The sequence below is a fragment of the Pristis pectinata genome, chromosome 1 (genome assembly GCF_009764475.1).
Source record: "Pristis pectinata isolate sPriPec2 chromosome 1, sPriPec2.1.pri, whole genome shotgun sequence".
Classification (NCBI taxonomy): domain Eukaryota; kingdom Metazoa; phylum Chordata; class Chondrichthyes; order Rhinopristiformes; family Pristidae; genus Pristis; species Pristis pectinata.
The window spans coordinates 75,631,394-75,644,432 of record NC_067405.1 but is presented as its reverse complement, the minus strand read 5'-3'; the positions used below and the strand labels follow the sequence as shown (position 1 = coordinate 75,644,432).

General features: G+C 40.2%; 1 protein-coding gene across 1 annotated transcript in view; it reads left to right on the top strand.

Moving 5' to 3' along the window:
- Window positions 1-13,039, top strand: part of LOC127574538 (sperm-associated antigen 16 protein) — a 624,219-nt gene that overhangs the window by 382,505 nt on the left and 228,675 nt on the right. The window contains 1 exon segment of the mRNA XM_052023594.1: window positions 1,472-1,598. Within this exon segment, the coding sequence (XP_051879554.1) occupies window positions 1,472-1,598 (127 nt within the window).

Here is a 13,039-nt window from a genome sequence, read left to right as displayed (position 1 = left end):
ATATTTTTAGTTTTGTAATGTAGAAAATGGGGAATCAATTTTTACACCAACAGGCTCTCACAAAGAGAAAAGTGAGAATAACCAAACAATCTGCTTAAGAGACTTCTTTGAAGAATAAATATTAGCCATAACAATAGATAGAATTTTCCTGCTGTCCTTCAAAATAGCAATATGGGACTCAAATGTCAGTCTGGATTTTGCACTCATGGGATTTAAACTCACTAACCTACAGATGACAAACAAGGTGTCACATAACAAAGGTTACACATGGGGAATTGTGAAGTTCCTCTGATCCATCGGATGGATCTGAAATTATTTAATGCCTTGGGAAAGGAGAAAAAAAGTGGTTATTTAACTTTTTCAGCAAGGAGAAACAAGTGTACTCCTTTAACCTACTATTGTTGGCTTATTATTTTCTGTAAATACTTCTAATCAAATGATTTTTACCACAGAAAAAAAGATTTGGAAGTAATTTACTGATAAGTTATATCATTTCATTGTTCATGAATACACGTAAATAGTGAATGGTCTCTTATAAAGGATAATAAAGATAAACAATGTATTTCACATATCAATTGTATCTTGAGAAGGAAAATACAAAACATTTGCTTGTCTGAAATAATTTTGATTCATAAAATTGCTTGCCCACATAATAGTTAGAACAAAATATAGAAGTCACTTGAATTCATAAAAATGCAAATTTACATAACAGTTATAATTAAATGTTCAAAGAATCCATCAGCTTATTTCAATGAACCTCAGGCATATCACGGGTTCTAGTGTTTACACACTGGTGAAAAAAAGCAAAATATTTGGTTCATCATTTCCATCTATCTTCACCCAGATGAGAGAGGTAAATGTTAGCCTCCAAGTGGGAGCTAACGACCACTTTAGTTGCTTTTTTTTGACTCTGTAACATGCATGTGACAAATAACTTGTGATAATCAACTTATAGCTATTGCCTTTTCACTTATTAGCCAAATTTTGGTGAAACACTTCACAGCTGAGCTGTCAAAGTCATCACTTCAATGACTCCTTTAGTGATGAAGTAAACACCTTATCGTGTTTTGTCTCTGCTTAAGGGTTATTTTTGTCTAATCCAGTTGAGATGGTGACTTTTATTCTCTATCCATTCCAATATTAGGAGCATATGTGTGACAGGAAAACTGTTAAACTGAAACAGGGCAACATAATGTGTCTAATTATCAGTAGGTTACTTTACTAGTTAAAGGAACCTATTACTACATCTTGAGATATGGGAAATAATAGCTAGTAATTAATCTCAGATATTTAGTAAAAGGGAAATAGAGCAAGTGATCTAACGACTGCAAAGCTCAATTTAAATTCAGCCAGTCAAGCTAATGGTCAACCTTTTTAATACCTCCCACTTACAGCAGTAGGAAAGCCTTGAGGGTGCTGTTCTACATATACAGCTGATGGACTTTTAACAACTGTTTCAACTTTTTTCCAGTGAGAGATGCAGACAGATACTACGAGGTCACGTTGATTCTGTGAACAGCGTTGAGTTTCTTCCCTTCTCTAACACACTGCTCACAAGTGCAGCAGACAAGACACTCTCTCTTTGGGATGCCAGGACGGTAAACAGAAGTTTTTTTCAATTGCTCATCCTGTTTTAATAAGTTGCTGACTTGGCCTGAGATGCTCTTTACATACCCCATATAAACATGCCATCCACCCTACTATTCTGTTCTCCGCAACCTTGGCACTCTAGTGCACGCTCCTTCATCTGATCTTATCTACTTAACCTTCTGTTTTCTTCTCTCTGTTTTACCTATTTAAATAGAATGTACTTGCATAGATAGCTGGAGTTTGGTTAGCTTCACATAGTGCTAAGGTAACAAATAATCCAGCTGCATTAGCAGCACGTCCATGCGATTATTTGTCTTATCTTTTGTATTTAAATTAGCGTAGTCCATTTTTTAAAAGAATTTGTTATTAGTTTTAATGAAATGTGAAATTAAGTAGAATATTACTTTATATAAATGCTTTTACAGTTTTGGCCACTGTACTTAATCACAGATTTTTCACTGCAAACTCATTCATTTTGTTTCATTTGTTCATGCGTAATTCATGACACCTAGATTCTGTGGCCTTTAATTCTAATAATTTACTTACTAAACAATGGTGCGCTCAAGGAATTTTTCCTATTAAAATATTTCTCTTATAATAATAATCTTATGAAAGAAAACACACAATGGTGTACCACCAGAACCTGTTCCACAAAAGTCAATGTTATTTTCTTTTTCAGCAGTCCCTCGGGATGGAGGATGACTTGCTTCCACCCTGGTTTTGTTGGTTCTGAGGTGGCTAATGAGACCAATGTGAGAATCACAGATTCATCCACAGATGGGGCAGGTGGTGGCCGAGTGGCAATTTGTGAGGCGGACTGCTCTTTCTGCCACTTCAAAGGCTTCAGTATGGTCCCCATGCATGGACTTGAGGTTTTCAATAAATATCAAATGTTCCTTCTAACTTTGACCAGTCATCGGCCAGAGAGTCCAGGAATCATTGTGGATGTTACATTTTTTCAGGAGGCTTTGACCACATCCTTGAATGTTTTCTTGTGTCTGCCTGATAATGTCGTTCCATGATGGAGTTCAGAACAGAGTGTCTATTTTGCAATGTGGCATCAGGCAGGTGGAATGACTTTGCCTGCCCAACAGAATGCAATTAGGGAATCAGTACTACTGATGGAGGGAGGACTAACATTTGTTTACATATTATTTCGTGAATTTGGAGGATTCTGAAGAGGCAATTTTGGTATTTTTACAATGCCTTATGGTGCCAGCTGTAGGTAGTCCGGTCTGAGAAATTTATAGATAGGCAGGGATCACTGCTACCCATTTGACCAGGAATTTTGCACCAGGTCTAAAGTTTTAATCTTCAAATGCCCTCTTCCTCAATCAATCAAAGGCTGTACTGATACGTTGAAGGTGGTGGTGAATTTCATCATTGATGTTTGTTTCTCCACAGAGAGTGGCAGATGGCAAATTCCTGGAATTCTCTATCCCATAGAATTGTGGAAGGGAGATCATTGGGGGTATTTAAAGAGGAAGTTGATAAATGTGTGCCAAATTGGGGAATTGAGGTCTGTGGGGAAATGACAAAGAAGACGAGGCCTGGGGTAGATCAATGTATAATCTTACTGAGGGCAGGGAAGTCATGAGGGGCTGTGTATCCTGCTGCTTCTCCTATTTTCGTATGTTGTGATGTTTGTTGACCAGTCCATGCTTTCCAGGGTATTGACCTAAACTTTTATTTTTGAAGGATAATATGGTTCAGCAGGGGCAGGAGGGTAGAGGATCTTTGTCGTGCAGAGATTAAGTGTAAGGCCCATCTTCTGAGGTTACCTGCTGCAATATTCAGATGATGCTTGCATTTGTACAGGCTTGGAGGCTGAGCTCCATTGTTGATCCATTCACTAAAGTATGCAAGTCAGTTATAGCAAAGGCCATGCTACAGGAATACGCTGTACTCCCGCATTTTGGAGGGGTTGTGTTCCTAGACCACCATCCGCATCACAATTTTCTGCAATGTGAAACCTTTTCTCCTATTGAATCCCATGTTATAAGTGGAGATGGATTCCTATGAGAAGTATTTCTCTCAACAGTAGTGGCCCCCAGTCTGTAGGTAAGGAAATTGTATTGTAGGCAGAAGAAAAAGGGTTCTGTTTTAATTAACTAGAATGAATGTACCATTGTTTGCTAACGTGTCATTCTACAAGTATCAATAGAAGAGATTGCCTTGTCAGTTTCCAGAGCAAATCTCTTAAGTGGCCTCCAGCTGTGAACCGGCAGCCTACAATCATGTCCTTGGTAAACTAGTTCAGTTCTCTGTACACATCTTAGTGTTTAATCTTTTAAACATATATTTCAAAAGAATGAATTTTTATTCTGTATCTCAAACTTTTGGTAATGATTTGTGAATTCTGTAAGGGCAAACTTCTATTATCTGAACTGCAGTGACGAGGGGATACACTGTTGTTTCCTGAGGAGTATCACACATTTAGCAAAACAGACCAGAAATTCAATTACATAACCCTGATCTGTTCAGCATTATGTAATTGAAAATTTATTTTTCTGTGAGCATAGCACAATAAAAACCATTTCTGGTCTTTTTGTGTCACTGAGAAATTTTCACTGGATATTTTCTATTGTGAGTTATCTTTACCACTTGGCACAATTTCTGCATCAGAGGTACCTGGGATGATGCACTTCTTGCACACTTCTGCTTTTGGACGGTTTCAGGGAAGCTTAAACCCTGTTGTCCTGAAGGTGTATCATTTGGAAATTGTTAGGGCAACCAGGTTTTACTTCTACAGCACTACCAGAGTAGTGCTTTTTTACTTTTTTACTTTTTTACTTCTACCAGAGGGACCTGCAGGAAAATGAAATACTTACCAAATCCTTGCTCCACCAACCCCCACCAATTTCTGTAATCCTCCCACTCCCCAACCTCCAGAAGGCCCCCTGAGTCCCCCAAACTGCATCATCACCAACCTATGATTATCCCCCCTCAATCTATCATCTGGTCCCTTCCATGCCTCCATATAAGTATTGGAGATGTCCCAAATGTTTTCCTCTTCCCCACCACATGCCAGTGAACACCTGATCTTTCTATTGCTCCACTGCAATGCTCTCCTCCTAGCACCAAACAATAGCTAGCCCAGTCCCTTCCCATTTCCTTTCAACTGCCCCTCACTGCCATCGTCCTTCCTTCTCAAGAGCTGACCTGGATTTTGCCCTCCTCTCCACCTCAGAACACAATCCCTCCTAATCCTTTCCCTTCCTTTCTTATTCCACCACACTTGGAAATACTGCCAGATTGCTAGAGCATTCTCAATAAGTATCAATAAGACCTTCATCCAAGGCTCCACCATGCCCTTCCATGCTCCCTCAGGAGATACAAATGCAAATGGAAATAAACATTTAAAAATTCACAAGCTGGAAACCTGAAATAAAAACAGAAAATGGTGGAAACACTCAACAAGCTAGAGAGTGGAAAGAGAAACAGAGTTAACATTTCAGGTCCAAACTCCTTCGTTAAAATTAAAATGCTGCCCATTGTCTATTATGAACAAGGTCTCTGAATTTTTATTCATTGGAAAGCAACCAAATCAATTTACTAACAACATCCACAACATTCTAAGATGCACTAGAATTTCTAGAGAATAACTTTTGATGTGTACTCATGCTCATACTTATCCATTAGGTGAGAATCCCTGCTGGGAAAGTGAAGTCTAAACTTGTCTCTTACCATAAGAAAATTAAATATCAAGGAAGATTAAAAGTGAAAAATAAACATTATGGCATTAAAACATGTTTACATGAACAAATATACCATCACAGTATTACTTTGCAAGTTCAGTTTCTGTTAAAGCTTTGTCAGTATCTTTACTTTATATCCATACATTTGTCCAAGCCAAAAAACATGGGACCTATCCTTAGGCTTCAGCCAACCATGATCAATGATCTAGAATTCCCTTTTCAAATCTCTTTTCATCAATCCCTCTGCTATTTCCTTAAGTACATTTAAATTTATCTCTTTGCATGTGATTTTTGATTCGATGTCTCTTAATGTGGTCCAGTGACACCAACTCCTTCAAAATGTCTTGGAACATTTCACTACATTAAGCACTATATATAAGTGTAAATTGTTATTTTCTAAGCTACTTTGATAATGTCATTTGTGCAATCGTTATATCTCAAATCTATGTGTTTCCTGCAGCAACAAACCTTCATCCCTGCCTTTAGATACCACATCTAGAGGATTGGATGTACAGTGGCATGCAAAAGTTTGGACACCCCTGGTCAAAATTTCTGTTTCTGTGAATAGCTAAGCGAGTAAAAGATGACCTGATTTCCAAAAGGCATAAAGTTAAAGATGACACATTTCTTTAATATTTTAAGCAAGATTACTTTTTTATTTCCATCTTTTACAGTTTCAAATTAACAAAAAAGGAAAAGGGCCTGATGCAAAAGTTTGGGCACCCTGCATGGTCAGTACTTAGTAACACACCCTTTGGCAAGTATCACAGCTTGTAAATGCTTTCTGTAGACAGCTAAGAGTCTTTCAGTTCTTGTTTGAGGGATTTTCGCCCATTCTTCCTTGCTAGTTCTGTGAGATTCTTGGGCCGTCTTGCATGCACTTCTCTTTTGAGGTCTATCCACAGATTTTCGATGATGTTTAGGTCGGGGGACTGTGAGGGCCATGGCAAAACCTTCAGCTTGTGCCTCTCGAGGTAGTTCATTGTGGATTTTGAGGTGTGTTTAGGATTGTTATCCTGTTGTTGAAGCCATCCTCTTTTCATCTTCAGCTTTTTTACAGATGGTGTGATGTTTGCTTCCAGAATTGAATTCATTCTTCCCTCTACCGGTGAAATGTTCCCTGTGCCACTGGCTGCAACACAAGCCCAAAGCATGATCGATCCAGCCCGGTGCTTAACAGTTGCAGAGGTGTTCTTTTCATGAAATTCTGCACCCTTTTTGTTCTCCAAACTTCCCTGCGTCCTCACCACAAAATTCAGCGTCAGAGGTTTGCAAAGGAACATCTAAACAAGCCTGATGCATTTTGGAAATAAGTCCTGTGGACTGATGAAGTTAAAATAGAACTTTTTGGCTGCAATGAGCAAAGGTATGTTTGGAGAGAACAGGTGCATGTACACCGCCCCCTTTCCTGAAGTCAATGCCCAGCTCTTTAGTTTTGTTGACATTAAGGGAAAGGTTGTTGTCATGACACCATTCCACTAAGCTCTCTATCTCCTTCTTGTACTCCGACTCATTGCTGTTTGAGATACGGCCTACAACGGTGGTATCATCTGCAAACTTGTAGATGGAGTTCGAGCAGAATCTGGCCACACAGTCGTGAGTGTATAGGGAGTAGAGTAGAGGGCTGAAGGTGCAGCCTTGTCGGGCATCAGTGTTGAGAATAATCGTGCCGGAGGTATTGCTTCCTATCCTCACTGATTGCGGTCTGTTTGTTAGAAAGTCAAGGATCCAGTTACAGAGGGAGGTGTTGAGTCCTAGGTCTCAGAGTTCGGTGACAAGCTTGCTTGGGATTATTGTATTGAAGGCAGAGCTGTAGTCAATAAACAATAGTCTAATGTAGGTGTCTTTATTGTCCAGATGCTCCAGAGCTGAGTGTAGGGCAAGGGAGATGGCATCCGCTGTAGACCTGTTTTGGCGATAGGCGAATTGCAGTGGGTCCAGGTTGTCTGGGAGGCTGGAGTTGATGCGTGCCATGACCAACCTCTCAAAGCACTTCATGATGGTAGATGTCAGAGCCACTGGTCAGTAGTCATTGAGGCATGTTACCTTGCTTTTCTTCGGTACCGGCACGATAGTGCTCTTCTTAAAACAGGTGGAAATGTGAGATTGAAGCAGGGAGAGGTTAAATATGTCTGCAAATACTTCTGCCAGCTGTTCAGCACAAGATCTGAGCACACGGCCAGGGACACCATCTGGGCCAGGTGCTTTTCTCGTGTTCACTCTCCAGAAGACTGATCTTACGTCCTCCACTGAATTAACAGGTTCAGCTGCATTGGAGGCTGTCAGGGTGGAAGGTGACAATCCACTTCCCTTCTGTTCAAAATGCGCATAGAATGCGTTAAGTTCATCAGGAAGGGATGCGCTGTTGTTAACTATGCAGCCCGACTTCGTCTTGTAGCCTGTTATGGCATGTAAGCCCTGCCATAACTGACGGCTGGTCAGAGACTCTATTTTGAGTCGGTATTGCCTCTTGGCATCCCTGATAGCTTTCTGAAGGTCATCTTAAACATTCAATAAAATGGGGAGTACATTGCACTGAGATTATCAATGAGACATTAATTAAAAGATTCTCCATTCTGAAAATAATGTTTTACACATTTGCCAACTATGGTTTAAGTACTTTGGATATTTTAAGTTTCACCATTTATCACAGCTTTTATAATACTGTGCACAACCGAACTACATGCTGTGATCTCTACCTCATTGATCATCCCCGTCTCGTAATTGTGTGGGAGGGTGCCCATGCATACAGAAGAATGCTTGTCATGCAGTACCTGTCAGGAACCACAAAGGTCCCATTTTAGCACATGATTCTGAGTTTAAGCCACCCTAGCACTGATTCTAACATATTTTGGTCAATTTCCTGTTTTTTTGCAGGGGATTCAATTTAACATTAGCACTGTATGCAGCATATATTACATTTTGTCATAAAAAGATGAAATCCAATTTCTAGGCAATGAAATTACCCCTCTGGTGCCCAATAGTTGTGCACTATGGGAGCCAATTTGTTTCAAATTTGCCATGAAATATGTGCACACATTTTATTTCAATTCGCACCATCATGTTAGGAAGGACAGCAGCACCTTTAATGTTCTTATACACTGGATGAATGCAGTGTAAAAACATTGAAAGTAAACCTTTGAGGAACAAATATGCAGGGTGATGCAGAATTTGCAAGAACAATAGAATAATTGTCCTAGTAGGGGATTTTAACTTTCTCAATATAGACTGGGACTGCTGTAGTGCTAAGAGCTTAGAATCTGTTAAGTGTGTTCAGAAAAGTTTCCTCAGGTAATATATAGAAGGCCCTAACTAGAGAGAAGGCAAAACTTGACCCACTCTTGGGAAATAGGGCAGGACAAGTGACTGAACTGTCAGTGGTGAAGCACTTTGGGACCTGCAACCACAGTTCTATTAGTTTTAAGTTAGTTATGGAAAAGGACAGACCTGGTCCACAAGTTAAAGTTCTAAATTGGGGCAAGGCAAATTTTGATGGTATTAGACAGGAACTTGCAAAGGTTCAATGGAGTAGGTTGTTTGCAGGCAAATGGATGTCTGGCAAGTGGGAGGCTTTTAAAAGTGAGATATCGAGAGTTCAAGATCTGCATGTTCCTGTTGGAGTGAAGGGCAAGGCCCGCAGGAGTAGGGAACCCTGGATGATGAGGGATATTGATGCTCTTGTTATGAAAAAGGAGTTTAGGGTCAGGTACAGGCAGCTAGGATCGTAAATCAGAGAGGAGTATAGGGGATGCAGGAGTATACAAGGAAGAAATCAGAAGGGCAAAAAGGGAGCATGAGATAGCTTTGACAGAGAAGATTAAGGACAACCCAAGGAAATTTTATAAGTGTGTTAAAGGAAAAACAGTATCCAGAGAGAGAATAGGGCTCCTCAAAGACCAAACTGGACATCTTTGTGTGGAGCCACAGGAAATGAGTGAGGTCCTCGATGGATATTTCTCCTCTGTTTTTACCGTGGAGAAGGACATGAAGACTTAAGAACTTGGATAGACAATGGAGATGTCTTGGGGATAGTCCACATTACAGCAGAAGAGGCACTGGATATCTTAAAGCGTATGAAGGTAGATAAATCTCCGGGGCCTAATCAGGTTTATTCAAGAACACTGTGGAAGCTAGTGAAGAAATTGTGGGACCCCTGGCTGAGATGTATGCATTATCGTTAGTGACGGGTGAAGTGCTGAAAGACTGGAGGGTGGCTAATGTTGTGCCTTTATTTAAGAAGGGCTGCAAAGGAAGACCTGGGAACTATAGACCAGTAAGCCCAACATCTGCGGTAGGTAAGTTACGAGAGGGGATTCTGAGGAATAAGGTATACAAGCATTTGGAAAGACAGGGTTGATTAGAAATAGTCAGTACATCTTCATGTTTCACAAATTTGATTGAGTTTGAGTTTTCTGAAGAAGTAAACAAGAAGGTCCATGAGAGCAGGGCGGTAGATGGACTTCAGTAAGGCCTTTGATAAGGCTCCACGTAGTAGGCTGCCATGGTAAGTTAGATCACATGGGAGAGCTAGCTAATTGGATACACAGTTGGTTTGATTGTAGGAAGCAGAGGGTGATGGTGGAAGGTTGCTTTTCGGACTGGAGGCCTGTGACTAGTGGTGTTCTCTGGGAGTCGATGCTGGGCCCATTGTTGTTTGCCATCTATATAAATAATTTGGCTGAGAATGTACAAGGCATGGTTAATATCATTTGCAGATGACACTGAAATAGGTGGTGTCATTTACAGTGAAGATGGTTATCGGGATTTGATCAGTTGGATAGGTAGGACGAGAAATAGCAAATGGAGTTGAATTCAGATAAGTGAAAGTTGTTGCATTTTGGAAAGACAAATCAGAGTTGGACAATTCACAGTCAACAGTAGGGCCCTGGGGAGAGTTGTAGAACAGAGAGTACAGCCTAGGAGTACAAGTACATGTTTCCCTGAAAGGGATGTCGCACGTAGATGGTGGTGAAGAAGGCTTTTAGCACACTGGCCTTCATCAGTCAGGGCATTGAGTATAGAAGTTGGGATGTTATGTTGTAGTTGTACAAGACATTGGTGAGGCTGCATTTGGAATATTTGGGAATCTTGGTCGCCATGGACCAGTTGGGCGAAGCACCAATTTCTGTACTGTATGGCTCTATGACTCTATAACTGGGCCTGGATAACTTGGCATTTATGTAGCTTTGAATGCTGAAGTAGTCAGTGAATGATCTACTTGAAGCAAAGGAAAGTATAAGTTTTAATGTACCATAATCTTTGATCTTGTTAAATTCATTTGCACTTTAGTTTTTTGGTGACAGCTTTCTGAAATTTGTGTTGTGTAGTTCAGAATCAGGTTTATTATCACTGACTTTTATGACATGAAATTTGTTGTGTTGTGGCATCAGTACAGTGCAAAAACATAAAATTACTATAAATTACAAAAATAAATAAATAGTGCAAAAATAAAAGGTATAATGAGATAGTGTTCATGAGTTCATGGACCATTCAGAAATCTGATGGTGGAGGGGAAGAAACTGTTCCTGAATCACTGAGTGTGAGTCTTCAGGCTCCTGTACCTCCATCTCGATGGTAGTCATGAGAAGAGGGCATGTTCTGGACGGTGAGGGTCCTTAGTGATAAATGCCACCTCCATACCAGTCTGTGATGCTACCAGTCAGAATGCTCTCCAACGTACATCCTTAAAAATTTGTAAGAGACTTCAGAGACATACAAACTCTCCTCAAGCTCCTAATGAAGTAGAGCTGCTTGCATGCTTTCTCTGTGATTGCATCAATGTATTGGGCCCAGGATAGATCCTCCAAGATGTTGATGCCCAGGAACTTGAAGCTGATCACCCTTTCCACCACTGACCCCTCAATGAGGACTGGTGTGTGTTCTCCCGACTCCCCTTCCTGAAGTCCACAATCAATTCCTTGGTCATACTGATGTTGAGTGTGAGGTTGTTGTTGCAACACAGCTCAACCAGCTGATTTATCTCACTCCTGTGTGCCTCCTCATTGCCACCTGAGATTCTACCAACAACAGTGGTATCATCAGCAAATTTTCTTTCTTTTTCAATCTTTTTATTAGTTTTCAAATTAATACAGATTAATATATCAATGTTTATACATGTAATACAAAGAGATCAGGAGAACAATCATGACATGGAGAATCATTAGCAAATTTATAGATGGCCTTTGAACTGTGCTTAGCCACCCAGTCAAGTTGGTTAGAAAAATCATTAAATGATCACAATCAGTGAGTAGCTGCACCTAAACCTTGGTAGACTTGTTTGGGTGACGATACTGTATAGGTTACTGAGAATTGAATACAATGCAAGATGCATTATTTGACACCATAGCTCATACACTGAAATTTGATTTTGGTGAGGAGGAACAGATAGCCTTTATATATGTGATGGCAATTGTTACGGATTAGGTGAATGTCCCTTTAAGACATAGCACTCTGTGTGTGTGTGTGTGTGTGTGTGTGTGTGTGTGTGTGCGCGTGCGTGTGTGTGTGTGTACGCATGTGTGTGTGGCGTGCTTACGTCAACAGAAGATAAGGACGTAATGACATTTTTGGAGCAGTCAGTCGGAATCAGTCAGGCGAGAGAAAGAGAGAGAGAGAGAGAGAGAGAGAGACCAGCCTGCTGGTCTCTGTATCAATGGATGATAAACAGTAACTGTGTCTGTCGCTACAATCCACGTATGGATTTTTGGAATAATCCAGTGGAGTCCACTTTGTCATTAACCTGTAGAAGGAAACAAGTATTTGTGTGGACGGCCACGATTTGAGTGCCTTTCAGGGTGGCAGATACTTCAGAACAAAGCAGTGGAGTCCACTTTGTCGTTAACCTGTAGTGGGAAACAGGTATTTGTGTGGATGGCCATAATTCGAATGCCTTTTGGGGCAACAGATGCTTCGGAACAAAGCGGTGGAGTAGTCACTGCTGAGTAAACACTGAGGTGTCGTATGGGTTCCATTGTGGAATATTTGGATTTCGTAATTACTCTCTATTTTCTCTCTACATTTCCTCTTCAGTCAACGGTGGTTTTGCAGAAGCCTTTGCTCACGTTTCACCTTACGGCTTGCTGAACTGAACTTTGAGAACTATTCCTGGACTTGGAGTTCGGGAATTTGCCACACACACACTTTGAGTTTAGTTTTTGGGGTTAATGTTTAAGATCTAACATTTTTACTTCTAACATTCTAACATTTTTACTTTTATTTTCTTATTATCATAAGTAGTTATTAATAAAATAGTTTTTAACACTTATACATGACTCGGTGTGTTTCTTTTGTTGCTGGTACATGACACAATCCATTAGCATTACTGAATTCACGGGAATTTGTTTGACCCATTTGAAATCCAGTCTGCCATTGTTCTGAATAATTTTAGCTCAAAGAAATTTGCTTTGCCAACTCAATGTGAGGATCTTTTCTTCATCTCCCCTCAGATTATTACTCTTGGGCAATTCATAAAATTGTTGCTGTGGTATTCCTTTAAACAGTAGTTCCCTGGGCACTCTTCCGTGAACCACAATTGGGGTTGGCTGTTACAGACAACATGTCATTAATTTTGATGATTGATGTCTCTCTAGTGGATTGTGATCATGTTTGCAATAGAAATGCAGTTCATGCCTTTTTGTACAATTCATACTTAAACAGTTTATGTTCAATCTGGCAGTTCTCTGGGTAACTTGCTTCTTGTAGAACTTGGAAAGCTATACTTTTACCCCTGTTTCACTCTGGCAAAGTTTATG